The sequence below is a fragment of the Lagopus leucura genome, unplaced genomic scaffold (assembly GCF_019238085.1).
Source record: "Lagopus leucura isolate 7727_CA_CO unplaced genomic scaffold, USGS_WTPT01 Super-Scaffold_100012, whole genome shotgun sequence".
In the NCBI taxonomy this organism is placed as follows: Eukaryota; Metazoa; Chordata; class Aves; order Galliformes; family Phasianidae; genus Lagopus; species Lagopus leucura.
The window spans coordinates 14,683,242-14,710,598 of NW_024962267.1; the positions used below are offsets into that span (position 1 = coordinate 14,683,242).

The window sequence follows — 27,357 nt, forward strand, 5'->3', positions numbered from 1 at the left end:
GAGGAGTCTAACCATATCCAAAGCATGGCTTTCCGTTTTCAGTTATCACTGTTCAGCTAAATCTGGAATCACAGTGCTGAGCTGGAAAGCAGAATTATTTGTTTTGGCACAATTTTCTGGAACAGACAAAAACAGTTGCCAGATCACACTTAGAGCCCGTTTGAAGGTTACCCCTTCACCTGAGTCTACATACGGTGCTTTTTTGTTGGTTTTTTGCCTCCAGACTGTTGTTTAGACCATGCAGGCTGGGTTTTCTCAGCTGACAAACTTCAGTGAGTGAACTCACTCCCTTTAGTGCCACTTTGAAGCAGCTAGTTAGCTGCAAAGTGCGTATCTTCAATGGAGCTCCAGATAAATGCTGTATCCATTTCAGCAGTGAAGTCCCTGCTTGGGAGCCTACTTGTGTCTTGATACTTAGCAGCACTTATTCACACTTAATGCTATGGTAGTGGACTCTGCAGCAAGAACAGCTGAGTCTCTGTAATTTTCCATTCCTAGAGTACGTGTTTTAAAATTACCTCCACTAGTTAATAAAAGTCCCAGAGCATAGTCTTATTCTGAAACAAGGCGCGAGGGCTTTGTCTCCTTGCCTAGGTGGTTGACTGACCAATCACACTGAAAGCTTGCTGGGAACTAAGACCACTGAACTACTTCTAATGTGTAGAATGCTTTTAAAAATATTTATTTTGTGCAAATTATCCTGTGAAGTTCTTAGGAAAAGACTCATAGAACCAATTGAACAGGCATGCCCAGTTTTCCTAAGAAATACTTCTGATGAAGCCTGGTTTCCTAGGTTTTATTTCAAACTGTGAGCATTCTCAAAAGTATAATGAAAGGAATTTATTATTATCCATTTCTTTTAGAAGGGGACCTCAGTCGTGCTCTAACTTGGGCCTACCTTCTCTTCCCAATTGTGCGTTCACAAAACTTGTGGGAGTGCAGTATTTCAGTGACCCTGTCTCTCGCAGAGTCTCTGTCAAACATGGTGTAAATCAGCCTCTGGAATCAGATACGTGTTGGGACACACAAGCCTAATTTGCCTAGGAAAACTTGGGGAAAAATGCAGAATGAAATATTCATTTGGACCTTCAGATAGCGTAAAACAATTCAAAGCTTTGATAAAGTCGTTTTAGACCAATGAATGACTTTGCTAGATGTTTTTTAGGCTTTTCTATAACAAATAAATTCTTTATGCTGAATTTGTGTCGTTTCTTACCTTGGCTGCCCAGGGGGACATAAACTGAATCTCAAGCCATCGAGAGAGCATTCATCTTGTGTAATACTTAGCGACTTAACAGTGTGGTAAAGGCCTTGTTAGTGATGAACATTTCCAAGAGAAAGCTGTTATTTGCATTAAAGTGCATCCTTGCACTGTGGCTATTATCTCTAGTTCACTGAGGTGCATGATGCATCCTGAATGGAATTGGCTGAACACAAATTTGATTTGATGGTGCCAATTGAGTCTTTCAAATAAAGTGAATTCTGAATCAATTCACTTTTTCATTGCTAAAGGATTCTAGGTTTATCCTTATGTCTGTAGCCGTAAATTATATTTCCTGTAAACTCTGTTAATCGTGAAGAAGAATCTTTCCTGTGCATGAAGGCAAAATAAGTTTTATACTCATCAGCGCTCCTGAAAAGTGTCTGATTTTTCAAAATAATTGATATTTGCGCTACAGTTTGTGTGATAATTTAGATAATGCTATTTATTACTGCTTGGGAAAAATGTTTTCAAAAGATAAAATCTCTACATATAGTGCAATTCCTACAGCAGTAAATGAGTTTTTTTTTCCCCATTGATTTAATGAGAACTGGACCAAGTTCTACGTTAATGTTGCAACAGTCTGGCAATCAAGTATTATTAACACCCAGCTCCTCTTGTCCATCTCTTGGCAGTCTGTACACATACCCAACAGTACATCTGCAGAATGGTTGTTAGCACGTATTGCCTTTCACTTCAATTTTCTTCTGCACCTCTGCCTGTGAGTCAGTAGAATTTCATCTTTGTAATTCATAACTTGAAACTCAGCTTTTCTTATTCTTCAGCTTTCTTCCAGAGTTTGACTTTATTTTTTCTTTTTTTCTTTTTTCTTTTTTTTTCTTTTTTATTTAAACACTGTGTGCATTTTACTGTAAGCTTATATTTCCATATACTGTTCACAAACTAGAATCAGGGTGAACATATGAGAAACTACTTGGGGAAGTTGTTTTATCTTCTGGCCTTTTCCTTAAATAATCCTCCCTTTTTTATTCCACACTTTTTATGTTAAGCAACATAAAAAAAAATGAACTTCAAGACGTTCATCTTGGCAAATGAAAGAATACAAGTGACAGACTATGTTAAGAAAACCAGTCATCACCTGCTCTAGTTTCATTAAACTACATTCTCTACTACTTGTAGGTCTATTAGACTTCAGGCTCCTTTAATTTTTGATTACTTGAAATAGTAGAAATGTAATGAAATGGAGCTGCTTTGCTGCTGAATCCTTTCCCTTGCCATTTCATAAATCAGCCAAAGTTGTTAATGTCTGTGGAAAAGCTGTACATATGCAAGCTCTGCCTAGGCTTTTTTTCCCCTTGCATAAGGCATTCAGAGATGTATCTCCTGGCTTCTCTTCTAATTTGAAATATTAACTTGTTTTATAAACATGGACAGGTAACACAAGAGCACTGTGTGAGGCTTTGGGGGCTTTTCTGCAAGGAAAGTTAGTATCTTTGGAAGACACTTTTAGAAAGCTGCTAAAAGTAGTTCTCTTCATCTTTCAACCCTTCTTGAGTAATTTTTGATCGAGAAACTTTTTTTTCTTTTTCCCCTTCATTCTCTCATTTCTAGATGTAATTTTCCTTTCGTCCATCCAGTTTCCATGCTGCGGCCTTGCTTTCCTTGTTCACATGCAAGACTTGAACCAGAAATCAACGAAAGCAGGCAACAAAAATAACTTTGAATACTAAACCGAGACACATTATCTCCCACTTTATTGTCTCTTATTTCCATTTCTCCCCTCTGCTTCTGCCCTTGGAAGAGCAGCCTGGTATCCACCTTCTGCTGACAGACCATGTGTGCAGAAAGCATGTGTGTCAGTAAGCAGTTTGGATCTCTGGTATAGCTTGCACAATGGCTCATGCCTGGTAGGCAGTTTAAGGTAGGTTAGTCCTGCCCGTGGCTTGTTGAAGGAGGGAACTGTTTTAGAGATCAGCTTAAAAGGAAAAGAAGCTTAGCATAAAGTGCCAAAAGCAGGGTGTGGCTTGTCCACTTTTGCTGGATGGGAACTCATTTTGGATTTACTGATGGTGAATGATGGGCTTTGACAGCCATCTAGTGGCTGCGGTGTTTGTTTCCCAGTAATTAGCGCAATTTCAGTGTTGTGGCAGAGCTGATGCCGTTAGTGTGCCACGTTAATGGTTCCTGCCGCTGTAGTCATTAAGCACCTTGTGTTAAGAACTGCTGAGGTAGAAAGAATATGTGAAGAAAACAGAGCCTTGGTGTCTGTAATTTAAAAACAAAACAAAAACTTGTTGATTTCCCTAACAAGAAAGAAACAGAGTAGTAAATTTTCCTCTGCTGCCTTCCCTGGTCTGGGTATGGATGGATGACTTGCCTATGGTTCAGGTCTGCTAGTGAAGTGGCAAAGCGTGAATGAGTTGCAATTGTAGTTTTCACGTTCCTGTTAGTATGGCATTGTCACAGCATAAAGGAAAGCTAGAATCAGCTAACACATTTTAACCTTAAAGACATGCTTACTTTTCCTTTAAAGTTACCAGCATATATGCAATCTGGGAGTAAATCAGACCTCTCAATATACTTCCAGAAGTCAGGATGTGTTCCTTTTGCCTCCCTTTGTACATCTCTCTGAGCCACTTAGCAGGACTCCATCAGAAGCAGTCCCCTTCTGGCTCAGCTCCTATTTGCCAAGGCAGTTGTTGCTATGTGGCTTATTTGAAGTTATGACAGAATGCTGACTTTGGGCTCAGTAACTGAGAAATTTCATTTATGCAAACTGCTGCTCTTGAACAGCACAGCGAGTTCTCCTGGTGCTGCATTAAGGAAGACGGAGACCATATGCCAGACATCTGGGGGAAAAAGGCTAAGTATGTCAGACAGTGTGTTATGTCATGCACACAAGGGAGAAGTGAGAAGAGTGCTTTCCAGAACGCATTCTGCAGTTTGGAAAATGATTCTCACAGTGTCATAAATGGACTGTACAGCACACTTGGTTGATGTCTTTACTTCACAGTGAAAACATTTCCTCCTGAGCTTCTGCAGCACCCCTTTGAGCAATTTGGTCAGTTTATGTGATGAGCTGATCACGGTCAGGAGATGACCTGGTATAAATTTTGATTTCAGTTTTTGTTAGAAAGCTGCAGGAGCTGATGATGGCAGGCAACAGTTAATGATACATCTGCTCCATTTCTCTGGGCTTTTGACATTGATGGAGTAACTGGACTTGAGCTAAGGCATGAAGCCAAAATCCCAAATCTGTTCCTATTTATTACTTTGTGATTTTCTGTTTACATCTGGTTCAAATTACAGCAGAAAGGCATAGAACAGCGAAGCTGACTGTGTGCTTAGTGCTGTTAATTTTCACACAAATAGTAAGTTTTCTTAACAAATCATAATCCTTGACTACTGGGATGCACCTAATGCACGTATTTATAATTGCCTCTATTCCCTGTTTTGTATCTATTAGAAATTAGAACTGCTTAGGAAGCTTTGCTAAGCAATTTAAACCCAGTTGTTGCAGTTTTGAAGACATTTTTATTAGAAGGGTTTCCATGGCCAGATGGAGCTCCCACACAGGGTGTGACTACGCCTCATTGCAGTATCTCAGTGTCAAGACAGTCCTTCAGAGCACAGGAGCCTGTGTGGGAGCCCTGCTGTCCCTGTAGCTGAGAGGGAATCCGTGGCACTGGGGTTTTGAGCTGCAAGTTTGTGACCTCCTGCCTAGGGGCAGTCTGGGGACTGTTCATTCTGTTTGCTGGAGTCTGTGTTCCTTCAGAGGATGAAATATTTGTTAGGCCAAAGTAATTATAAAAGTCTTTTCTGCTGCTGGGGCATTCTTTAAAAACTTGGACTACTGAGGAAAAGTGTATTTTGCTTTTTGGGGGAAATACTGATACTTACCTTGGTATATATAAAAAAAAGGTGCCCACGAAAATATGCACAGATACTTGGACTAATAGTGTACACAATAAGAAGGAAACAAAGGCATGGACTTCACTCTGGGTAGGACGATATATGAAGGTGTAGTTACTCCCCATGTTCCTCAACCCAGTCAAATAGGGAAAGTTTTGAAAATTTTAAGTTCCCTTGGGACATTAAACATGCACACACACACACACACAAAAAAAAAAAAGAGAGAGAATTTAACCCCAAGAAGTTATTCTGTCTTGGTGACCAGTATATTAGTTTGAGAGGAGAGAGTAAAATCTGCACTGAATAGATTTCTAAATGAGGTCAACGAGAAAGAATTAAAGATGGGTATTAAAACAAGAAAGTTAACTTGTTATACAGGAAATTGATTAGGTTCAAAAAGGTGTGCAACTTCAGTAATATGAGATGAGCGTTGTTCCAATGTGAGGATATGTACATAAGCATGATATGCATACAGTCAGTAGCTCCTATAGAGATGGCCATGTGGGACATTCTTTCACATGTAGTTATTTAAGATTTATTTGATACGTAGTTAACATATGTCAATGAATTATGCATGTGCTGGTGTGATTGTGTGTTGGAAGACAGTGAGCTGGATTATAAGAACTGAACAAACCCAGTGGTTTGAGGAGCCTCTCTTCATTGAGCTGCAGCTGCTGCTGTGCGTACCCTTGCAACGCACACTTTAGTTGCCACTGGACAGTGACTGACTGTCTTGTTTGGAAGGCTTCATCCTCCATGCTGGTATTACCTTATTCAAGATCCTAACAAATAAGGTTTCTTCCTTTTCAACAAGCCTGCTATCTTATCTTTTCCACAAATACTTTAGGTCTGCCTGTGTAAAGTATCTGCAGCAGGGTATAGGTAGCACATAAAGGTTCTTTTCCTCAGAAAACGCCCTGTTGCCCTGTGCGCAGGAGTTTCTAAGAGCTGGCATATGGCAGGAGTTCTTCATTGAGCAGAAAGGCATCCAGCAACTCATAAAGCAGCATTCATTTGAGATCACATGATGGATTTGTGTGCTCCCTGATGGCTCTATTTTACTTCCTTGTGATTGAGAAATAACATGATAAAATAAAGTAGATGTTTAAGTTGACTGGTATTTAGAACTTCGTAATGCTGACTTTGAGCTGTACTGATGGACTGTGTTTTCTTTGTGCATGTGGTGCTACTTTTGATCTCTAAATGTGTTCTTTGCTCATCCAGACTTACTCCTCCTTTGATTTCACAGTTGGAAAATGCTTTGTATATTCTCTCTCCTTACCAGGAGAAGATGTTGAAGAGATTGCCTGCACTCAGAATAGCCAGATGTACCTGAACAGGGATATTTGGAAGCCCTCACCCTGCCAGATTTGTGTCTGTGACAATGGAGCTATTCTTTGTGATGAAATCCAATGTCAAGATGTGTTGGAGTGTGAGAACCCACAGGTGCCCCCAGGAGAGTGCTGTCCTGTGTGTCCCCATACCGCACGTGATTTTGACCCTACCATTGGTAAGCTTGCTTTAATTCACTTTTTGAAAGGTGAGCCAGTCAGGTTGGCCTTGAGAGTGAAATTTGCTCGGCTGCTATGGCTCAAATTGGAACAGGGAGACTTTTGAAACGTAGCACAGCTTGAAGTCCATATGCGGAAAGATTGCTGGTGAGGCTCAAGTTCTCTAAAATCAACCCAAAGAAGTAGGAAACTATGGATACTGAAATTACTAATAGTATTTCCTTGGTGAGTATTTAAATCTGAGGACAGTAAATACCGAGAAGCTAGTTTCTGACTTGATTTGCAGCCTTAGAACTAAGAGGCTGATCTTAATTCTATCCTGATGTTTTGAGATTGGTTTTTTATTCTTTTGGTGGTTCTTCTGGAACTGAAAGATCGGTATGCTAAGGCATACAATAAAATAAACACATACTTTGATAAAGTACTTAATTTCAAGCGTCTCCAGTAGCCGAAAAAATTTATATGAACAGTCAAGTGTAAGTGCTATTAAAATGCTTCCCCAAAATAAAGTGATGGACAGATAATTCTCTTGTGAGACGTAAAAAAAAACCCACAAAACACAACAACAACAAACGAGTATGAAGTATTCATACTGTTTGTGTACCTTCTGTGATATATCTTAAAGGTGATATCTGTTCCAGTTCATTTTTACTTCCAGAGGAGACTTGGATGGAGGAAATTCCACTAAATACTTCCCTAAGAGAAAATCTCTTATCTTGCAATAAATATTCATTAATAGAGTACATTTTTGAACTATTCTATATATAATAATTAAAGCAGTTTTTTACGGGAGGCATGATTAATTTTGATTAACTTAGTACAGGATGAAGTAATAGTGAGTGTGTAGTATGGACACATGAGCAGTGAAACAAGATATATCAAGCATCAGTAAACAGATGGAGCCTCCTGCTGTGTTTTGAGAGGCATTAGGCCAAGGCCAACAGGTACACCCAGAAGATAGAAGAACAGTATAGAAACATTGCAGAATTCCTTACTGTAATTCAAGACATTAATAAAATATTTATCAGAAGGATTTTCTTGGACATGAGTGTAGCTATATAGCTCTAACTCGGGCATACATAATATTGCAAAAATTTAACAAAAGAAAAAGTGTGGAAGATCTTCCTGTCAGTTCTGTCTTTTGAAAAATATGATGTTGTGTGTTATGGATTCATCAATCTTGCTTGTATTCAAGTAAGTAATAAAACTTTCTTTAACTGCCTGCTCTTTAGCCAGTGCTAAAAGTTTCTAAGAGCTCCCCAGAGGATATTCTAAAGTGCTTTTTGTTATTCTGTGCAATGCTGAAAAAGGCTGAGTACCAGGAGGTGTCTGAGGAGGATTCCTCAGACTTGAACAAGAGAGCATGTGTATACCTGGGACCTTCTCCAGCTCTTTGTACATCCAGAATCTGGTGTGACTTTAGCTGTAACACCTTCACTCAGCTCTTTCTGTTTCAGTCTCTTGAAGTAAAAACGTTAATTTATTCTCTTTTCTTCTTTTGCCCTTTTCATTAGGTAGAGGAAGAAAGGTAAGATTTCTTTCTTTATTTTTTGATATATTGCAACTGATAATAAATCTCCTGCATCTCCTCAGATCACTTCACAAAAATTAGATATCAACTCTTGTATAAAACGTTTATTTTTTCCTCTTCTTTTTCTCTCAGTGGCTAGGGAGTTTGCAATAGAAAACATCATGGAATACAGGCAGAAAATCCTGTTAATATAGAGAATCCCTGCTGTCTACATCAGAGAAATCCCAGTTTAAGTAACTTGGTTGTCTCATCTCTAGAAGCGCTACGCAGTGAGTGAAGGGACCACTAAGTTATTAGAAGTCACAGTTTTAAAACTTTCAGCTTGGTTTTGATGAGACTACCTACTGCCCTGTGTGTGATAGGTAGCATAATGCCTCTTTAATCATGCCTACTGTATTTGTTAAAACATTGAGTGGGAGACCTGTCTTGTATTGTGGTGAAAAGCGTTACTGCATCTTGTGTAGGCTTCCCTGCGTTGACTTCAAATTATACATAATTCAAGTGACAATAGCAGGGTTACTTGCACTGCTGCATGTAGGCAAGCAGCCCCTGAGATAATTTGCATGGCTGGTACATTGGCTTTGCATCTTGGCCTGCTTGTTGCTGCACCTATTTATAGGAGCCTATATGCTGCCTGCTTCTGGTAGGTGAAGATACCCCAGAACTGTCATGCCTTACAACTGCTATCCTGGCCACTAATTTGATCAGCTCTATCATAAACTTATACTTAAAATTTAAGGTTTAAAAACTATTCTACACCAGTCTTTGATCTAGCTTGTATTTTTAATACAAACTTTGGTTTTCTTACATTTGCAGTTGTTTCATTGTATTGTATACTTGGCCATGAGTAAATAGATATTTGTATAAAACCTCTAGATGATAGCACAGATGTCATAAAGGCACTCTTCAGACATGTCTAAAGGTATGAAACGCCACTCAAAACTTTTTTTTGGCACCCTTTGTGCTTTCATGACAGTCTTTACTCAGGGTGCCCAAGATAGCTTACACAACATTGTGGCTATGTTCGAGTCAGTGCTGAGTAGAACGCTGGCAACCATTACTGTCTGCTCTGACAGATGGTTCTGCAGTTGTGGGCTTTTCCCAAGAGCAGGACAAGGATGCTGGGTGAAGGACCAGAGCAATGTAATCCTGCTCAGGGCCACGCTTCTGTGGGCAGCGCGGTGCACAGCGTGCATTAAACAGGCAGGGGATCTATTTCTGCAGGAGAAATGTAAGGAGTTACAATAAATAAACTTCTAAGATGGCAAGCAGCTACAAGAAATAATTGAAGTGAATTTTAGGTTATCCAGGCTGTGGACTCATTAAAACCAAGTAACTCCCTACACAGAGTAAATAAATGGAAATAAATGGGTTATTACAAGCTTGCTAGCTGATAAAGGAGTCCCTCTTTTTTTTTTCTTAATGAAATGCTTACCACCAGTAGGTCTAAACCCATTTATTTTATTTAACGTGTAATAGCTGTGAACACACTCTGCACAAGAAAAAGTAAATTGGCAAATGCAGTCCCCTTCATTTTGTGGCCATGTGATGTTGCTTTGTGTTCTATCTCTACACTGCGGATATACATGCAGGTTTTTTATGCCTGCCATGTTAGGAATTCTAGTTAATATCTTGAATAAATAGCATCTGAATTCTGTGGTGGGTTCTGCTTTTTGAAGGAATCAAATCATCACAAAGCAGAGTGAGAACATGTTTTTTTTCACTGCTGAAAAAATCATGGCAATGTTTCAGTCTGTCCCTTTTTTTTCGGACTGCGTTTTGTGGAGTTGGTTTATAACCTTCATTTAATCAGTCTCTGTACTCGTTAAAAATTGTACGGATTACCTTTTGCAGGGACTTCAATTTAGTCTTGGGTGTATCTTTAGACAAGTCTCTGTGTATTTCACAATCACAGGGACAGAATTGGCAAAATTGGTACTGTTAGTTGTACTTTAATTTGTTTTCTACCATTTTTTTAATTTCTATTTTTAACAGGGGCAAAAAGGAGAACCTGGAATAGTTCCACCTGTAAGTCCATTTTTCTTCATTTATTAGAGCTCCATTGAAGTGTACATTCCAGTACTTCAAGCAGAATTGCAGCTGTTAAAGAAATGCAACAAGAGCATATATGCTGATATTGAAAGGAATTGAATGAGTTACATATATGAAACTGCAAAAGCTTGTTAATTCCATTTTGGTGAAAACAAATCTTAGAGTTTATTCTGTCAGTGTTGTATGTTTTACTTCAGTTCTGTTTAGGTATAGTCTAAACTATATCAATATATATCAATATTAGTGTTTGGAAAATGCATTAAAAATAGAGAACTGGTGCTAAAAATTCTCCCTTTCCACCTTTACCATTATGCTTTTTGAGAATGATAGAACCATTTAGATTGGGAAAGTCCTGTAAGATCATCTGATGTCTCTCATTAAACCATGTCCCTAAGTGCCACGTACACGTCTGTTAAATACCTCCAAGGATGATGAAAGCCACTTCCCAGTCTGTTGGATGGTCACAAATTAAAGGACTAGATAAACTATCTCATTGTCATTTATTTGTTTATTTGTTTATTTATTTTTGCAAAAATAACAATGGCGCTTCCAAAGACTTTATTCATGTAGCTTGTAGAAATTCTGCAAAAAGGAAAAAAGAGAGGATGTAACAAATACTTTATTTTCAAAAAGCCTTAGAACTTGCCTGGTATCTTAATTCTCTATAATACTATTTATTTTTCAAGAAATAATTTTCTGTAACAATTTGTGGTGACAAATACAGGCATAGTATCTTGTGCTAACTTTTATTTATATTCCTTCTTTAGGTTTCAGGAATACGAGGCCGCCCAGGTCCTGCAGTGAGTATTTTCTTATCTTCACTGATAGCATTTACAATTTTCTGCCATTTCTCCTTTGTGTTGTGAGAATGATATAAAGGAGGAATCTTCCACACATGTGATGGGGTATTGTTTGCAAAGTTGCTGGATTTGGAGAGGTAACAAGATTATGGAAATTTGTGCTAGGTCAGCCCATGACCTAAGCAATAGATGTGTGCTTTGTAGCACACGCTTGTCTGTGGACATTTGAACACGGTTGTTGCTGAGGAATGCTTTTCTAGCAGGAGAAGAAGGAGATCCAGTCTGCTCTCCAGCTGTGAATAAGCAGAGAACAGTTGTGGACTATTGTTGAAGAGTGTCTCAAACTTGGATATTTCTTTGGGATCTTCCAGCATTCAGAAAATCTGTGCTGGATTAAGCTGTGGAGCACATGAGATATGAAACTATTTTGTAGATCTCTGCATCCTGTTTGTACTCCCTTCAGGCAATATGCAATCAAGAAGAGGTGCTCAGGTCATAACTGTTTTATTTATGATCACATGGGGAAAAAAAATTGCAAATTATTTTTCACGTAGGCATGGCATTCCATATTAATAGAGCTTTTATAGATCATTACCTAGTTTAAAAGGCATTTAATATTTCTAAACTTTCTTTTAGGGACCTCCTGGTTCACAAGGACCACGAGGAGAACGAGGACCTAAGGGAAGACCTGTAAGTTATTAAAAAGTATTAGAAATTAATTATTGAACTAACCTCAAAATATTAGATGGCTTTAAACTTTCTCTGTGTCTTTTAGAGTTATCAGAACTTTCCTCATGTCTCCCAAGAATTAGCTAACGAACAGAAAAATGTTTATGTCTCACTATCTCTATGTTTTGAGAAAAATAATTGAGACTAAGTGGTATTCTCACTGCTGGCTACTGATTACTACTGTGAGTTAGCAGCAGTGTGGATTGTGCGGATTGGAGTGTTTCAGAACAGACAAAGCTCAGGAAATTAGCAGGAGTTAATATGTGACTACATATGTTGGTATGCTGGTGAATAACATAATCGAGATTGCTCAGTGGAAATAAAGACTTCATAAGGGAATTTCAATGTCTGCATGTGGAGAACCACAGAAAGGCCAGACGGGAGCGCTGAAAATACCAAAGACAACATGTTCCTGTTGAAAAAGCTGGGACAAAATGCAGAAGCTGTTTTTAGCAGGTTTTATAGAGTTGTGCCATTTTAATTTCCATGTGGATATTTTTCTATTCCTCTGGAGAGAGCAAGCCAGTAGTTAACGTATTTTGCTTGAATGACAGAGCTGAGTTTTAGGCATAGGCCTGAGACTGACTCCTTTCTGCTGTTCCTCTGGTGAATGCCTGTTGTCTATAGGTGGTAATGACACTGCTTCTAAGATGGGGAATGACTGTATTGCCTCTTGAGATAGATGCCAAGTCACTGCTGCTCTCTAGATCAGGCAACATTAAGACCTTTGTCTGGTGAATGGCTGTCACAATGCATAAAGGAATTCTTGAAGTAGTTGTGAAATTCTGTGGTGTGTGGAGGAATCTTGAATGTGTTTGCAGAGATGTCTGACGTCTTCTCAGTGTGCAGTTTTATCAGCGAGACACTACATTTCTGATCCTGTGCTGTATATGTCTTTACAAAGTCATGGCTAGAAACACTTAAAGTATCAAAAGATTGTGTTATTAAAAAAAAAAAAAAGTTCTGAGTTCCTTCGTATTATTAACAGTGCTTTGAAGAGAAATGAAGGGATTAGGAAACACTTATTTGAGAATGTTATCTCAAAGGTTTTGTTGAGATCTTATGTCAGACTGCAAGATCTGAGAGTGCATGGCAGTGCTTTAGGTCTGTAGTGACTGCTAGTGCAGGATTTTTGGTTTACACTTCTGGAAAATAGAAAGTTAGCTTACACCTCCTGTTTGCAACATGAAAAACTCTCAATAAACGTTGTTTATTATTTGTTTAAAAGCGGTAATGGAACAGATAGGCTTTTGCTCTATAAAATTAACTGCAAACCCACTGAAGCACATTTCCAAGCCTTTTGTTTGTTTGAATTTATATTTTTTTAAGATCTTTTAAGTGGATTCCTACTGACTAGTAAGTAGCAGAAACTCAACCTTGCCATGGGTCTGTGTGTTTTACATAAGCAAGGAACTTGGATATAAAGTGAATTCAGAACTATTAGCATAGTATTTGCTTCCAATTATTTGTCTGTGTAGTAGTGAGAAACGTAAAGGCAGCAGTATGTTTGGATTTATAAAATGCATCTGGGAATGGGAAGTTTTAGAGTGTGATACGATTTACAAATGAACTTATGAAGACAGAAAATATGCTTGAGCATGCTCAGAGTATCAGCATGTTTTGTTTCAGTATTTTTACCCTAGATAGTAATTGCAGTAGAAATACAATAGTTTTGAAGTGTTCTGCTGTAAGCTGCATTTTCTATTACAGGCAAAACCTGTAATAGTATTTCCTCACCAACAGCAGCAGTGGGCTGGAATTAATAAATTGTCATTATTCTAATACATATTTAAAGGATGCCACCTTGTGGCCTCTGCTAGATTTTTAAAATATTTGGTAATCCTCTCTGACTCTAGCTGAGCTGCTAAAAGTAAAGGTTTCTACATGTACGTATTAAATATATACTATCAATTAATTTTAATATTTTTTTGAAGTGCAACAAGATCTGGTTATATACCAGTGGTTAGTTACCAGCTATAAATACAGAAATGCTTTTCAAGGACTTCTGAGCTTGTGGGGTGGTTGTACTGTTGCTCTTGAAGCATGCTTAGTGACCAAAAATATGGTTTCTTTCCTAAGCAGGAGCTAAAAAAATAGCCATTTTACTACGTCACATCTTATTAAGGTATCTTGGTTTGGGTATTTGTAGTCATTTTATAGAAGCTTGCTGAATCCCTTCAGGCAAATCCTCAGAATTTTCCTCCTTCGGACATTACGGTCTTGTAGGTTTGGCAGTGTATTGTTCTTTTTTAGTAGAAATACTAGATAGTAAAGTTTTTTGATAGAACCTTCTGTTTCTATCCCATGTGCAAGAATCTGCACCATCTTTCTCAGAATACCAGCTATTCACAAATCAGATGTGGCAAGTTTATGTGTGTGTGCATGTATATCTGATAAGAAAAATTTTCCGCTGATTACTTGGCATATAGGAATTTAGACCATGAAGATACAGTGAGAATTGTGAGAAAAGAATGGTTTATTCAACAGAAGTTTCCAGGAATCTTAATGTCGATGCCATTCCAACAGAACTCTTTCCCAAGAGAATGCATTATCTTTACTGTATAAATCATACTAGTCAGACCCTACGTTTCCCTGGAACGTGTTGCCGACTGCAAGGAAACACAGTCCTCATCTCCTGGAAATACAAGAAAGCTGTCTAACTATGATTGTGTTTATAAAGATGAGTCATAGAGCCAGGCTTCCAAGGATCCTTAAAGTAGAAGAGCTCATTATATAGTATAGACTTTTTTCCTCCCTGTTTTCCAGCCTTTTTCTTTTAATGAAGAAAGCAGCAGCAATAAGCACTTTGAAGTCTGTGTTTAGGATTGAAGAATATCTTCTGCCCCTACTATTATTTATGTTATTGTACTGATGTTTTTATTAGTTGCTTTTTAAATTAATTTTGGTTCTGGTACAAGATAAGATCATGCTCAGAAATCAAAAGTGGATGATAAAAATGGGAGCAGTGAGACTAACCTCTCTATTCTGCAAGCTGTGGTTTGAGATAGCATCAACACCAAGTGACTTGCTCTGTATTTTTGGCAGTGTGACTGTGTTGGGGATTCAGCAACGGTATGAGCTAACCGTTCATGATGTCAGAAGGCTGCAGAAATCAATGGAATTTCCTGAGTTTTTATGTATGTGTACTAGTCTGAGCTATCTATATTTTGGAAATAAACTCTTGATATTCTGTACAGTGCACAAAGCCAAATAGTTTTTCAAGAATAGCATACTCTTAATATGGAATGATGGGAAGCCTGAATTTCCAGTATAGATTTGGAGAGAAATTACTGCAATTTACTTGTGTGCTGGATTGATAACTCAGGTTAACCAGCGCTTCTCATCTAAAGGTTAAGAACAGGTGTTGATGGATGTTGTTTATTTGAAGATCTTACTTTACTAATTTGGATTTATCAGAGACGAGAGTTTGTTGTGTACAAGGATTTTCCTGCATACCTTTGTATCCTCTTAGCATTTTTTATCTTCCCACTAGGGTCCTCGTGGTCCCCAAGGGATTGATGGAGAACCCGGTATCCCTGGCCAGCCTGGTGACCCTGGTCCTCCTGGTCATCCTACCCACGCAGGACCAGACGGACTAAGCAGGGTGAGTTGTTGGTGGAATGTGAAGTGATTGTTGGTTCAGATCCACATCCTGCACAGTAACTTCTATTTACTTCAACAAATGCAGAATGCTATTCTAACTATTTCTGTCTCCTAGTCAGGAGGGACAATGGCAAGCAGGAAAGCAAGTTCTGCAAAAAACTGAGATAATTTAAATGTGAAAATACTCTGAAAGGACACTTTTATAATGGATTTTAACATGCAGAAAAGACAAGGTTCCCAAATCTAAAGCCCTTTACAGGGTCCCATTAATTGCACCTGGCTTAAATGCAAAGGGTCAAATCAATAGTACAGGGAAACTGGAATACCAAATTGGTAGTACAGCAAAGAAAAAATAGTATAGATTATAAATAAGGAAATAATCAATATGAGTAATTAAAATGTCATTCAGTCTACTTCTTGCTGACATTGTTCAGACCAACACTTCAATGATTAATCAGGAACTATTTGTGGAAAACAATGCTAACCAGCACTACATGTGGACAAAATATTCTGCAAGAGTTACTTTTTTCCTAAATTTTGTGGAATGATGACTGACAGTGACATAGATTTCTGAATTTCTGAGGGAAATTGAATTACATGTTTGTTGCTATGTGAAAGGTACCTGCTTTGTTTCTCACTCTATTGTTCCTGCCTTATTACTGAAAATAGTTGTTATTCGGCAATAAGAAGGAATATCATTTAGGCCGACAGCCTCCAAATTCAGGAAGCTTTTCTTGGCTTAAACACCATTCTGAACGGGCCTGAATCTGGCAGATTCAGTAAATCTCTTCAGCGTGGAGGAATCCGTTAGAGCCACAAAATGCAGCCTAATGTAGCTGATTTTATGATTGCATGTTTCCGTTTGCCTTCAGATATTTCTGAACTTGAGGCAAAGCAAGTGAAAACAAAGCAGTCTTAGAAGAAATGAAGAAATGTTGTAGGTGAAGTTCAAGTATGATTTAAACTTGAGGATGGTGAAAGAAATGTAATTACTTCAATTAGAAGCGTTTCTCTTTTTAGGTCATTTTCCCTTTTAATGAAGGTGGGTGTAGAGTCAGAATAGAAAGCAGATAATGTGATGCATTTGACTGGTCTTTGATGCCTTGAAGCATTCAGATATATGAAAAGAACCTTTATTTTACCAATTGGAACAAGAATTTACTTGTAGTGCTGTAAAGCCTATTGAAGTAGTGAAGAGATAGTTGCATAGAATTTTGCCTTGTGAATAAACATGATTGACAACTAAAATCACCCATCTTATTTTTTTTTCAGCCATTTGCAGCTCAGATGGCAGGACTGGATGAAAAATCTGGACTTGGTAGTCAGATGGGGCTGATGCCTGGTGCAGTGGTAAGACCAAATTAGCCTTGTATTGTAGAATAGTTCTGAAATAGAGTGCATGTACAAAAAACAAAGTAGAATTCATCCTCTTCAAATTCCCGTGACTTTAGAAATTAAATACACAGAATTTTCCAGTGCAGCTTTTAATGGTATCTGAAGATAGTGAAAAGATGTTAAAGTGGAAGCTTTTTGTTCCTCACTCTATCCTGCTTTTTGTCTTCCTTTTTCCTTCTGAAATGCAACAGCTATTAGGGTATATTAAAACAGCAATGCATGATTTTCTCATTTATTGAGTCAGCACAGAGGAACTGGAGAGTGTCAGGTGTAGTGCAAAGCTGAATAAACAAATGTGCAGCTTTGGAGGTTTCTTTTTCATGTTGTGCCATTGAAGATAATTATTTTTGGTAGCAATTTAAAAGAGTATTTCTGAAACCAGCCGTGAGCTGATTGTTTTAAGACAGGCGTTCTTTTTCGACAGTGAGTCCAGTTTTCTCTCACTGTTTAGGTATGTTCTCCATTTTTAGAGCAATGGGAATGTACTGGTAACGTGGAATTTTTTTTAATCTTCTGTGAAATCCATCACACCACCCTAAACTGTCTGTTTGGGTTATTTTTAAATAGTATCTCTTTTTGCTGTGTGTATTTTTTTTCATACTGTGATATCTTGAAGATGCTGCTAGCTTTTTTCCTGTCATTTTTAGCATTCTTTCTTGAGAAAACTCTCCTTCAGTGACTGCCCTGTCCATGAGTTTGCCTACCTGCATCTTATCCGTCCAAGCCCCCCGCAATTAGAACTCAGTTTTAACACTGTTTGAAAGGCTCTCAGTAAAACTCAATAACTGTTATTCAGCTAACCTACTATTTTTTGGTGGGTTTTTTTTTTTTCCACTTTTTAAAATTTTGGTTGAAAAGGGCATAAATATGATGTAAAATTACTAAAAAATAATGAACTGTGTGCTAAAGAGAAATCTGGAATCTGTCAAAATGGAAGTTATTGTCTGCTATATACTTTTTTGTCTTGGTAGAAGTAAAAAAAAATGACTTTCAGAAAAGATTACGTTATATTGCAGGTTCTAAAAATACCATGGAACTTTTGAAGGGCAAATCTACATTTTCTGTAACAAACAGCAATCATTTGGAGCCTCCTCCTGTATTTTGTATGATTCGTGAAAGTGCATCCTTTCATTACCACTCCTGCTCATAGCCAAGAGCAGTGCAAATTCATTTTATCATTGTTTGCATTAGTAAATTAATCTAATTAATCAAATTCAATTAAAGGGGGAGACTGTTTTCCCCCTAGATATAATTGTAGCCTTGGATTTTTCTAGTAAAATTATGCACTCATACAGGCTGTTCATACTCATGTCAGACTGTGACATCCGAAGCTCGTGTTTTCAGTGGCTAATGAGTTATGCTGCTGTGGCTTTTGAGTTTGATTAGTTTCATTTGATGTGCTTTATTTGGATTTCATAACATACAAGCCTTTCAGAGAGTTTGTCCATACAAATGTTAACTAGACGGTTGTTATCAGGCGATTTTGCTGTCTCTGAAGGGTGATTGTTGCTTAGGGAAACATGGTCTTCAGTCTGTAACGTTTTATTATTTTGATAGGGTCCAGTGGGTCCAAGAGGTCCACAAGGCCTCCAAGGAAAACAAGTAAGTGTTTCATCTTATGCGTTTGAAGACAGTTGGCCAAAGAAGATGACAGAGCGTGTAGTAACTTGTATATGTAGAAGAGAACTCAACTCTGAGACTGTCTCAAATAGGGCTGAATGTGTCCTCATCTAGAAGTGAACCTAAATGTACTGCTTTCAAGTTCTGCTTCAGATCTACTCTATAGACTGTACCATTTATCAGATCTCTAACAAGGTTTTGACCCAACGCATCTTTTAATGAGGATGGGCAAATGATGCTGCTTCAATTCTGATTTTGACATTAGCATGATGTTAATGTCTTATGGGACTTCTGTATGGCTCAGGGCTTCTCTAAAGAGGAATCCTTCCAGAAAAATCTTAGCATCTGCCTTTCACTCATTTGTGCTTTTTTCTGAATTAGAATCCAGACTGTCCCATAATCTGTTGTTTTCCTTATCCTGATTTTTAATTTATATCCTTTTATGTTTGCTTTATAGAATGTGTAATTATACTCATCTCTCCTCAATTATAGGGTGGTGCTGGCCCCACAGGCCCTCCTGGTGAACCTGGAGATCCAGGACCTATGGTAAGACCAGTTAAATTCAAGCACTTCTACCATAAAATTGCAAACAGTTTATTACACCTCCTTTAGAGATCTTTCTTCCATGCTGTCTCAACCAAAGCTAAGTAATGAATACTTAAGTAAAGAGTTGTGGTGTTTAAAGTATGCCTTCAGGGATCAGTGAACTTGAATTATTTTGTATCTGAGTGATATTATAAAGTCTTTTTTACTTTGCCACCACAGACCTGAGGATGGCTAACAACTAGTAACACCATAGCTGGTAGGGTAGCCCATAAAGGAAGATGAAAATATTCATTTTTTCGAAGTACCATAATGATTCAAAAGTATAAGTGAGAGACAAACTGGGAACAGTAACTGATTTTTAATTTCCTTTCTCCTGAAGAATCCATCTTGCATTTTTGTACTATACGTGTATACATTTTAACTTAATGCAGCTTTCTGAGGGGCAAGATGATTGAAGCACCACAAAATTTTGCAATCGTGCTTACACATTATAATCCTTTTTCTACACCTGTTTTTTTGTGAAACAAGGCATTCAAATAGAGCAAATAGCTATTTTAGTGACTAGATTTACTTCTCAACAAATCTACTTATTCCTTAGGGTCCAGTTGGTTCTCGTGGACCAGAAGGGCCTCCAGGCAAACCTGGTGAAGATGTAAGTTTGTTACTGTTCGTATTTTGTTTTATTTCAAATAAAACAAATATTGGCTTCTTTTAGAGAATGACTAACAAGCAGATGTGTCTGTTGCAGCTACGTGTTTTCTATTTCTTTTTGTAATCATACTTCCCACTATTGCAGTGTCACAACAATAATCTTTAGCAATGTTTTTCTGTTCAGAACCTACCTTTCTTCTCACTACATGTTACCATGATACCCAAAGTTAAAGCCCTTATTATTTCTTTCCTCAGCCAGTTCTTCAGTAAGTTGTCTTTCTTGAAATCAGGGGGCAAATTGCAGCCCCTGCTCTCCTTGGAGTGACATGATGAGCTAGAAGAACTGTAACAATAACATGCACCTGGATATGAACAGTACAATTTTACTATTAGAAAACTTAACTAAATAATTTATTATATCCATAATTGATTTTATGATTATTTACACATATTTCATGTAAAATACATGCATATGAATAAATGTATACATACTGCACAACAGTAAGCTGGGGATTTTCCATTAGACATACATTCTTTGTTTGCAAAGCACGTCAAATTCATTGGAGTTGTGAACTGTAACTGTAAAGTGAATTGAAAGCTGGAGATGCCAGATGCTTCAGTATAGAAATTACCATGGGAATGGTTGTTTTCCTGTTAAACTGAACCAAACAGTATAAGAATCTGTGAAAACAGTTTATTCTCAATGCACTGAAACTAAATATCAGTACCACTTGAGGAACTTCCTCCATTTCCAGTGTCTGTGTGGGTTTCATTAATTGCATCTGTGATGTGCTTTACCATCTCTCTGTCCAGAAACTACTTTTCTCAAGCCTTTCATATTTCCGCAGTCTGATGTCCTGGATGTATGTGACCTACCTGATACATATAAGGAATATTTGATTATCTGGTAGATTTTCAGTCTTTAAAATATTGCTTTGTGGAGAAAACCATCAATGGTGGATTGTACTCATTTTACAACAGCATTCAAACAGAAGGAGAAGTAACAAGCTGTAATGCAAATCACTTTAGATTTCTGTTCCTAAGCACAATCAAAATGATGTGACTGCCAAAGGCTGCCTGGTTCTAAATTCCCAGCACACCACCACCTTGCAGCACCACCTGGCACTTTAGACTCAATCTTCAGTTTCTGCAATTCTCTGTTAAAATGCCTTTTAAGTTAGTGCATGCAATGCACGCTGTTAGTCGTGTGTGCAGTTGCTTTATGTTACTGAAATTGTTACTGTAAAACAGGCTTTGTACTTGTTTGGTTGGGGGGTACAGGTGAGAAAACTGCATTTTCTTATTTGCTGTTTTTATGTATCTTTTGTTGTTTTGTTGTTGGTGTTCTTTTTCCTCTTAGGGTGAACCCGGTAGACCAGGACAGTCTGGTGAGCCCGGATTTCCAGGATCTCCAGTAAGAGCATAATTATTTGTATTTTAGCAAATAGCCATAATTATGTCATCAGTATCTGTTTTTGATAAGTGCAGAGCTTACTCATTCAGCTTCTGCAGTGTTTGTATCACCTAACTCCAACAATTCAGATCAGTGTAATAGCTAAGAAACAAACAGGTGTTTCAACAGTCCCCTCAATTAATCCTGAGAGTCGTTTCCTATATGAAATATGCATGAAGCAGATGACAGTGCCTGCCAGTTGTACAGTTCCCAGTATCTCACATTGTCATTTGCAATCATGCATACTGTAGTATAAAGCAATGTCAGGTTAAGGTGGCAGTGTTCACCTTTCAAGTCTGAGACAGGGGAAGAAGTGATGGTATCATGGACATTATCAAAAATATTGTTATGCATTTTCAGTGTGTACACATGACTAAAGTATTTCCAAGTAATAGGTACTTGTGCTGCAGAGAATGCTCATCGTGGTTCACTCTAGAAATATAAGAAAGCAGTTATGTCTGATAAACCATTTTGCCATCACATATAACGTGATAATGTTATGTTTGACCTGTATTAGTCACATTTCTATACCTGGAAGGGAACTGTAGTGTGGCTGAAAAGGAGACAGGTAAATCCAAGAAGCTGCCTGATACACATCATCTCTTAAACTGCCTCCTTTTCTCTCAAGCATTCAGTTTTTGCCAGTTAATTTTGTTAGTGGTGAGAGATACAATCTCTTCAAGAGAGAAATTACCTTTTAGTGAGGCAGCGTTGTCTCCTAAGCCTTTCTTCAAAATTTTATGGATCAAAGATGATATTTTGTAAGCTTCATGCTAATGTAGCCTATGGAGCATTCTGTTCAGTTTAGGCTGTTTTATTTTTACTTAATAAAATCATCTTTGTATGCTTTTAGAATAGTGCATGCAGTTGAACGTCATCTGTGCTTAAAGCCTCTAGTAAAATCCTGGAAGAGTGTCAGTATCAGTGAAAATGTGTATAATGTTGGGACTTTCTGGCTTCATAGGATGTTACCTTGTTTTGTCTGTGACCCCCCTTAAATGCTGTACCATGCTGAATCACGTCACTGTGGTGAAGGAGTTTCAGGGACATTATTGCTAATTAAAACTACCCTCTTTCCTGTTTACAATGTTGTTACTGGTTTTATCTGCAGAAATCTGTAGTGTTTCACTTGGTGTGTTTGTTTTTTTTTTTTTTCTTTTTCCTTTTCTCTTCTTAGGGGCCTCGAGGTTTTCCTGGTGCTCCAGGTCTTCCAGGTCTCAAGGGTCACAGGGTAAGAAACATGGTCTGCCCTCTCCTTACTGGTGATGTTTCAAGACACTTTCAGTGTTAAGACATTCAGCTGGTTTTGTATTTGTGATGAATTTGACTACACTGTTAGTCCTGCCAATAATAGCAGAACCACTGCCATTAGAGAGAGAGAGAGAGAGAGAGAGAGAGAGGGCCTTGTAGAAAATCAGTGCTATTCCCCATTAAGCTGACCTCAGTTGTATTCTTTTCTAATTTCTTCTCTTTACTTTCATATGTTCTGGGAATCTGGATGGAGCTTGCATGAGCCCTGCCAAGCTTCAGGAGGCCCAAAGCTGACAGTTCTTTCACTCCATTGGCAAGTCTTTAGTTAGGGTGGGGAACCTGAGGGGTGGATGTGTTTGCAAGATGGAGTGATTACAAAGTAGCAAGTTTTCTGGCCAGAACTTTACTCCAGGGAGAAATAAATAGGTTTCCTATTGCTCAGAGTCTACTCCTTGTTGTTCTCGGATTTATTTTTTTTTTAAAGGAAAGCAAACTCAAGGAAATGTACCTTGTACAAACAATTTCCATTTAGGAAATGTTTAGAAACTTTTTTCATAATTTTTTCCTTCTGTTTTTTTCCCCCTTTCTTGCTCTTGCCAATTGGAGTCCATTCTTAAGGTTCTGGCATTGAATTATTTTAACGATAATGGTAGAAATGCTGTGCGTATAAGTGTGTATGTATATAAATATAATATCACCAGATTTCCGTAACTCTTACAGGGATTGAAAGGTCTCGACGGTCCAAAAGGTGAAATTGGAGCAGCTGGAGCAAAGGTATTTTTGTGGCCCAAGGAGTTAAAACTTCAAACAAGTTTTATGTAAAGTCAAGCTAATGAAAGTCAGTAGATGATAGAATAAAGCTTTGTACCCACTTTTGTTGGTGCTGCTTGCATGCAGTTAACGTTTTTTTTTCTGGGGATGCTATGTGGACTTGTCCATTTTTACTTTGCGCTCAATCATTATTAACTCTTATGAAATTACATAGTTGGGCTTTATACAAAAAAAAAAAAAAAGCATTTGAGTTTGTGTTGGTTGCAGTTTCACTTGGGGTGTCTTCACTTGAGGTGAGTCTGTTGCCTGTCTGTGACACCTATGTAATGTTGAAGGTGTTGAATTCTGTTAGCAAAGTGTCCGTACGCATTGCTACTTGGCCGGTTTATGGTCCATGTTGGTTTTGTGTGAGCTGGTTGAGGGATCATTGTGTTACTGCTTTATGAATTACCTTAGATAACCACAGATCAAATGGGTGTCTTGGAACAGAGAGTAAAAACAATTTTCTAAAATTTTGTATAAAATTACGTATATAGAATATATATAAGAGAATAAAGCAATGCGCAGTTCAGGTCTAATTTTCTTCTCTTAATTTACCTTGCTAGGTTTAAACAGGATTGGCTTAAAGGAAACAGATGTTGAAGGGGAAAGAAAACATTCTATCAACGCAAATTTTTTTCAGCTAACAATTTCTCTTTGGGATATTCTCTGGTTCTGTAGCACCACTACATTTCAGCTCAAAGCAGGATAGTCAGCTGCTGTCAGTGCTTTCAAGATGGATTAAAAGTTATTTTAATGAAGCATAGAAGCCTATTTTCAGATTTTTACACCTTGATTAGTGCTGATGCTAAAACATTTTTGGCTTGCTGAAGGTGATGATCACAGGTGGAATAGATCTATTCCTTCAGATTACAAATGCAGTGAATGAAGAATGTCTTCCAAAAATGTTCATATAAATGTGAAATTAGAAGTAAAGGAAGCTTGTCTAAGATGAGGTATCTTTGCTAAGACTAACATTGTAGAAACAAGAACAGCACAAATATTGGATTTGGTAGAAACAGCACAGTAGTTGGCTGTCAGCTGGGACAACAGGGGGAAGATACAACAATTTCTTCCCTGTGAATCCCGCTGGCTATTGTTTTCTGTTGCTTTTTCTCCTTGTCAACTAGTGAACACCTGATGTCAGGGTAAAACAATGCCTTTGGTGCATGTGTGATGCATGCAGGTGACTGTTCAAATCATCTTCTTAGGCCGTACATGAGTGCAGAGGAAGGGGTTGAAATAAGTAATTCTATTTTCCTTTAACCTGTATCCTCTAACTGTACCATCTCATTTCTTTTTCTAGGGAGAATCTGGACCAACAGGTGCCATGGGTGCAACAGGTCCTCTTGTGAGTATTACATGTATAGGCACTGTTACATACTGCCAATAGTATGTGTAGGAATTTTATGCTTATGAAATCTATACTTGATGCCTTGAAGCTGAATTTTCTCCTTACTAATGCTTTGTTTTCCACTGTACTATAAGTTAGTGCTAGTACCTTGTAAGATGTTTTTCTTGGCAGTTCATGGACGTACAAATAATAGATTCAACATAAAATTTCATGTAGGTTTTGTAATTGTTTGCCTACTCATAGAAACTGAGACATTTGGGGTAGTGATAGTTTTTTTTCCATGTTAATGCTTCATTTGAATTAGATTAATCTGAGATGGAATAATTTAGATCACAAACGTATGAGCTAAGAAAACCACCGGGAAAGGTTTTTTGATATTATGGTGAGGATGTGCCTTTGTGGCATAGAAAGGAGAAGCTTTTTTTCAGCATAGCCTTCATTCAAATGTGTTTATGGAGAACTGTAAGCAGTATAGCATTTCAAAAGTTCACTTTCAGCAGTGCTTGTAGACATAAAACGTGCACAGCATCAGGTAATGACATCTCTTCAAAGCACACTATCGTGTTGTACATAATGTAATATCCCTGAAGGGGAACCTTGTTTGTGAATGAGCCACAGTAAGTGAGATTTCATCACTGACCCTGGTAAGAACGTACTGAATTTATTCTGATGATTTTAGAACTAGAAATACTGTTGGAGCAGGAGAAGAGAAATTATAGTCCATTACATTTCTGCTAGGCAAGCCTGTGAAGCTGCAAGGATTTGTCTAAGCTCCTATTTCTTTCCTGTCATAGAGCAATATAAAATACGCCTGAACAAAGAAACCAAAATGAGGCTTGTTTTCTGTAATGATTGTTCAAATCAGCTGTCCTTTTTGTGCTTGTAGTCTCACTAAAGCTAATGGTGTTCTCATTAAAAACAAATAAAGAAGACTGAACAGAAAATTCCTGAAGAGCAGTATAATGCAAAGGATCTCTGAAACTAAGGAAAAGTCAAGAATTTTTGAAGAAAGTGTAAAAAGAAAAAAACAGATAGGAGGAAAAAAAAGAAAGGGTCTCTTCTGCTTTGAGGAAAAATTAAGTAAACCGTGTTTTCTACTTTTTGTTGTTCTGTTCTCGAGCATTGCATTTCTTATTCTCTCTTCAAGGGACCTAGAGGAATGCCAGGAGAAAGAGGTCGAATTGGACCACAGGGTGCTCCTGTAAGTAGGGTCGTGGTTTGTCTCCTTGTAATTCGTATTTTGTTTTAATTTAAATTTAAAGCTGTGAGCCCAGAAGTTTTTGTGTGACTGCTGGTCACTTCAGTGGTGAGTTCTGCTGTAGCTTAAAGTTACAGCCTGAGTAGAGTTTTGTGGAGAGAGAACTTTAAAGTGTATTTCAAAAGTCAGTTTGAAGAGAAAAATGCCACCTGTATGCTAGCATTGTAATTTCTCACGCTAGAACTTTTCAGTAGGACAGATACCCTCATAACGGTATTTCTTTTTTTCTGTGATTCAAGAATTTCTCCTTTGTTTTTGTGAAAATTCTCTGGAAAGGCTATTTTCAACAAAAAATGCTGAAGCAGAAAACAAAAACAGGGATTTGCCCTCGTATGAAATCATATTTGAGTAGAAATTTCCTTCTCTTGTTTTGTTCGTTACTGCACCATACAATGACACTGTCATAATTTTGGCCTCTTGGAAGTTAAAGAAAGATCTATTTCCATAAAGGAAGCGTATTTTCTTCCCAAAATGTTATACATCAGTGTTTGGAGGGGTCTGTAATCCAGCATGTATTTGAACACTGTAGTCTCTGTGGTCATTATCACAAATTATATATATAAAAAAAAGAGTTCCTCCAGACTTTCTGTCCTGTCCGTTTTCATACGTAGGGTGGACGTGGTCAGCATGGCATGCCTGGGAAGCCGGGGCCAATGGTAAGTTGCTTTCTTAATCTTGATTTTTTTCATCCCGTATTTACTGCTTACCCTTTGGCATCATCAAGAGAAACACAAACAACTGCTGGCCATTGTTGGAGCCGTAATTGATTCCTGATTCTGGACCAGGAAGTTACTGATCTTGGTTTTACTGATGTTTTCTGAAAACGATGCAAAATATTTTACTTAATTTAAAGGTTTTAATTTGCAGAGGACTAGGATAGCATTTTCCATGGACAGATGGTGTTTTGCTGCTTTTTTAAAGTAGGATCCATGTTTTAGGGTGATAATTGCCTTAAATAATACGTAATGTAAAGCAGTTTATGATTGCATATATTCTTCCTCTACATGCAAAGTTGACAAATGAGATTTTACTCAGCAAGCGGAAATACTCCCCAATAGCAGAATTTGGTACTTGCTGTTGCTCTGTTATAAAATATACAAAAGCCAGGCTTTTAATTATTAACATGCACATACTGAACTGCAGAACCAGCAGCATGTGTATGAATGTCTTCAAATTGATAAAAGGTTCCTCACTGAAAAAGCTTAATAAGCACAATGGCAGGCTGTCTCACACAATTTCAGCTGAGTTGCTGATGGTTGTGGTGGTGCAAACTGTGGACGTGAGCATATTGAAGGGCAATAATTTCAGCCAAAAAAAAAAAAAAAAAAAAAGACTGAAAGACTGAAACTGCCCACAGTTTATTTCTCTACTTAGAAGCTTCCATAGTCTCAGAATAATATGAGCCTGAGAAATATTTATTTACATGTGTCATCTTAATGACCAAGCAATTTTATAACAAAATTCATTAAAAATAATTAATAGAAGCTAGAGAATGAATATTGTCTAAAAAATGCAGCTAATGTATCATGGAGGAAGGGTAAGTTAATAGAAGAAACTTCAAAACAGTGAAAAAAAATTTCAGCACTGAAATCAAAATATAAAGGTTAAAAAAGGCTAATTCTCAAACTGTGAAAATTCTACATGAAGGCTGAAATTTTT

General features: G+C 37.7%; 1 protein-coding gene across 2 annotated transcripts in view; it reads left to right on the forward strand.

Annotated features, from left to right (window-relative positions):
- The window catches only part of COL5A2 (collagen type V alpha 2 chain), a 161,912-nt gene that overhangs the window by 102,135 nt on the left and 32,420 nt on the right, over positions 1-27,357 (forward strand). For both annotated transcript variants that reach the window (XM_042874511.1, XM_042874510.1), the window contains 16 exons: positions 6,420-6,644; positions 8,160-8,173; positions 10,172-10,204; positions 10,996-11,028; positions 11,665-11,718; positions 15,251-15,361; positions 16,633-16,710; positions 18,313-18,357; positions 18,868-18,921; positions 19,520-19,573; positions 20,933-20,986; positions 22,203-22,256; positions 22,997-23,050; positions 24,393-24,437; positions 25,588-25,641; positions 26,310-26,354. In XM_042874511.1, coding sequence (XP_042730445.1) covers positions 6,461-6,644; positions 8,160-8,173; positions 10,172-10,204; positions 10,996-11,028; positions 11,665-11,718; positions 15,251-15,361; positions 16,633-16,710; positions 18,313-18,357; positions 18,868-18,921; positions 19,520-19,573; positions 20,933-20,986; positions 22,203-22,256; positions 22,997-23,050; positions 24,393-24,437; positions 25,588-25,641; positions 26,310-26,354 — 966 coding nt within the window. In that variant the 5' untranslated portion in view covers positions 6,420-6,460. The remainder of the gene's footprint in view (positions 1-6,419; positions 6,645-8,159; positions 8,174-10,171; positions 10,205-10,995; positions 11,029-11,664; positions 11,719-15,250; positions 15,362-16,632; positions 16,711-18,312; positions 18,358-18,867; positions 18,922-19,519; positions 19,574-20,932; positions 20,987-22,202; positions 22,257-22,996; positions 23,051-24,392; positions 24,438-25,587; positions 25,642-26,309; positions 26,355-27,357) is intronic.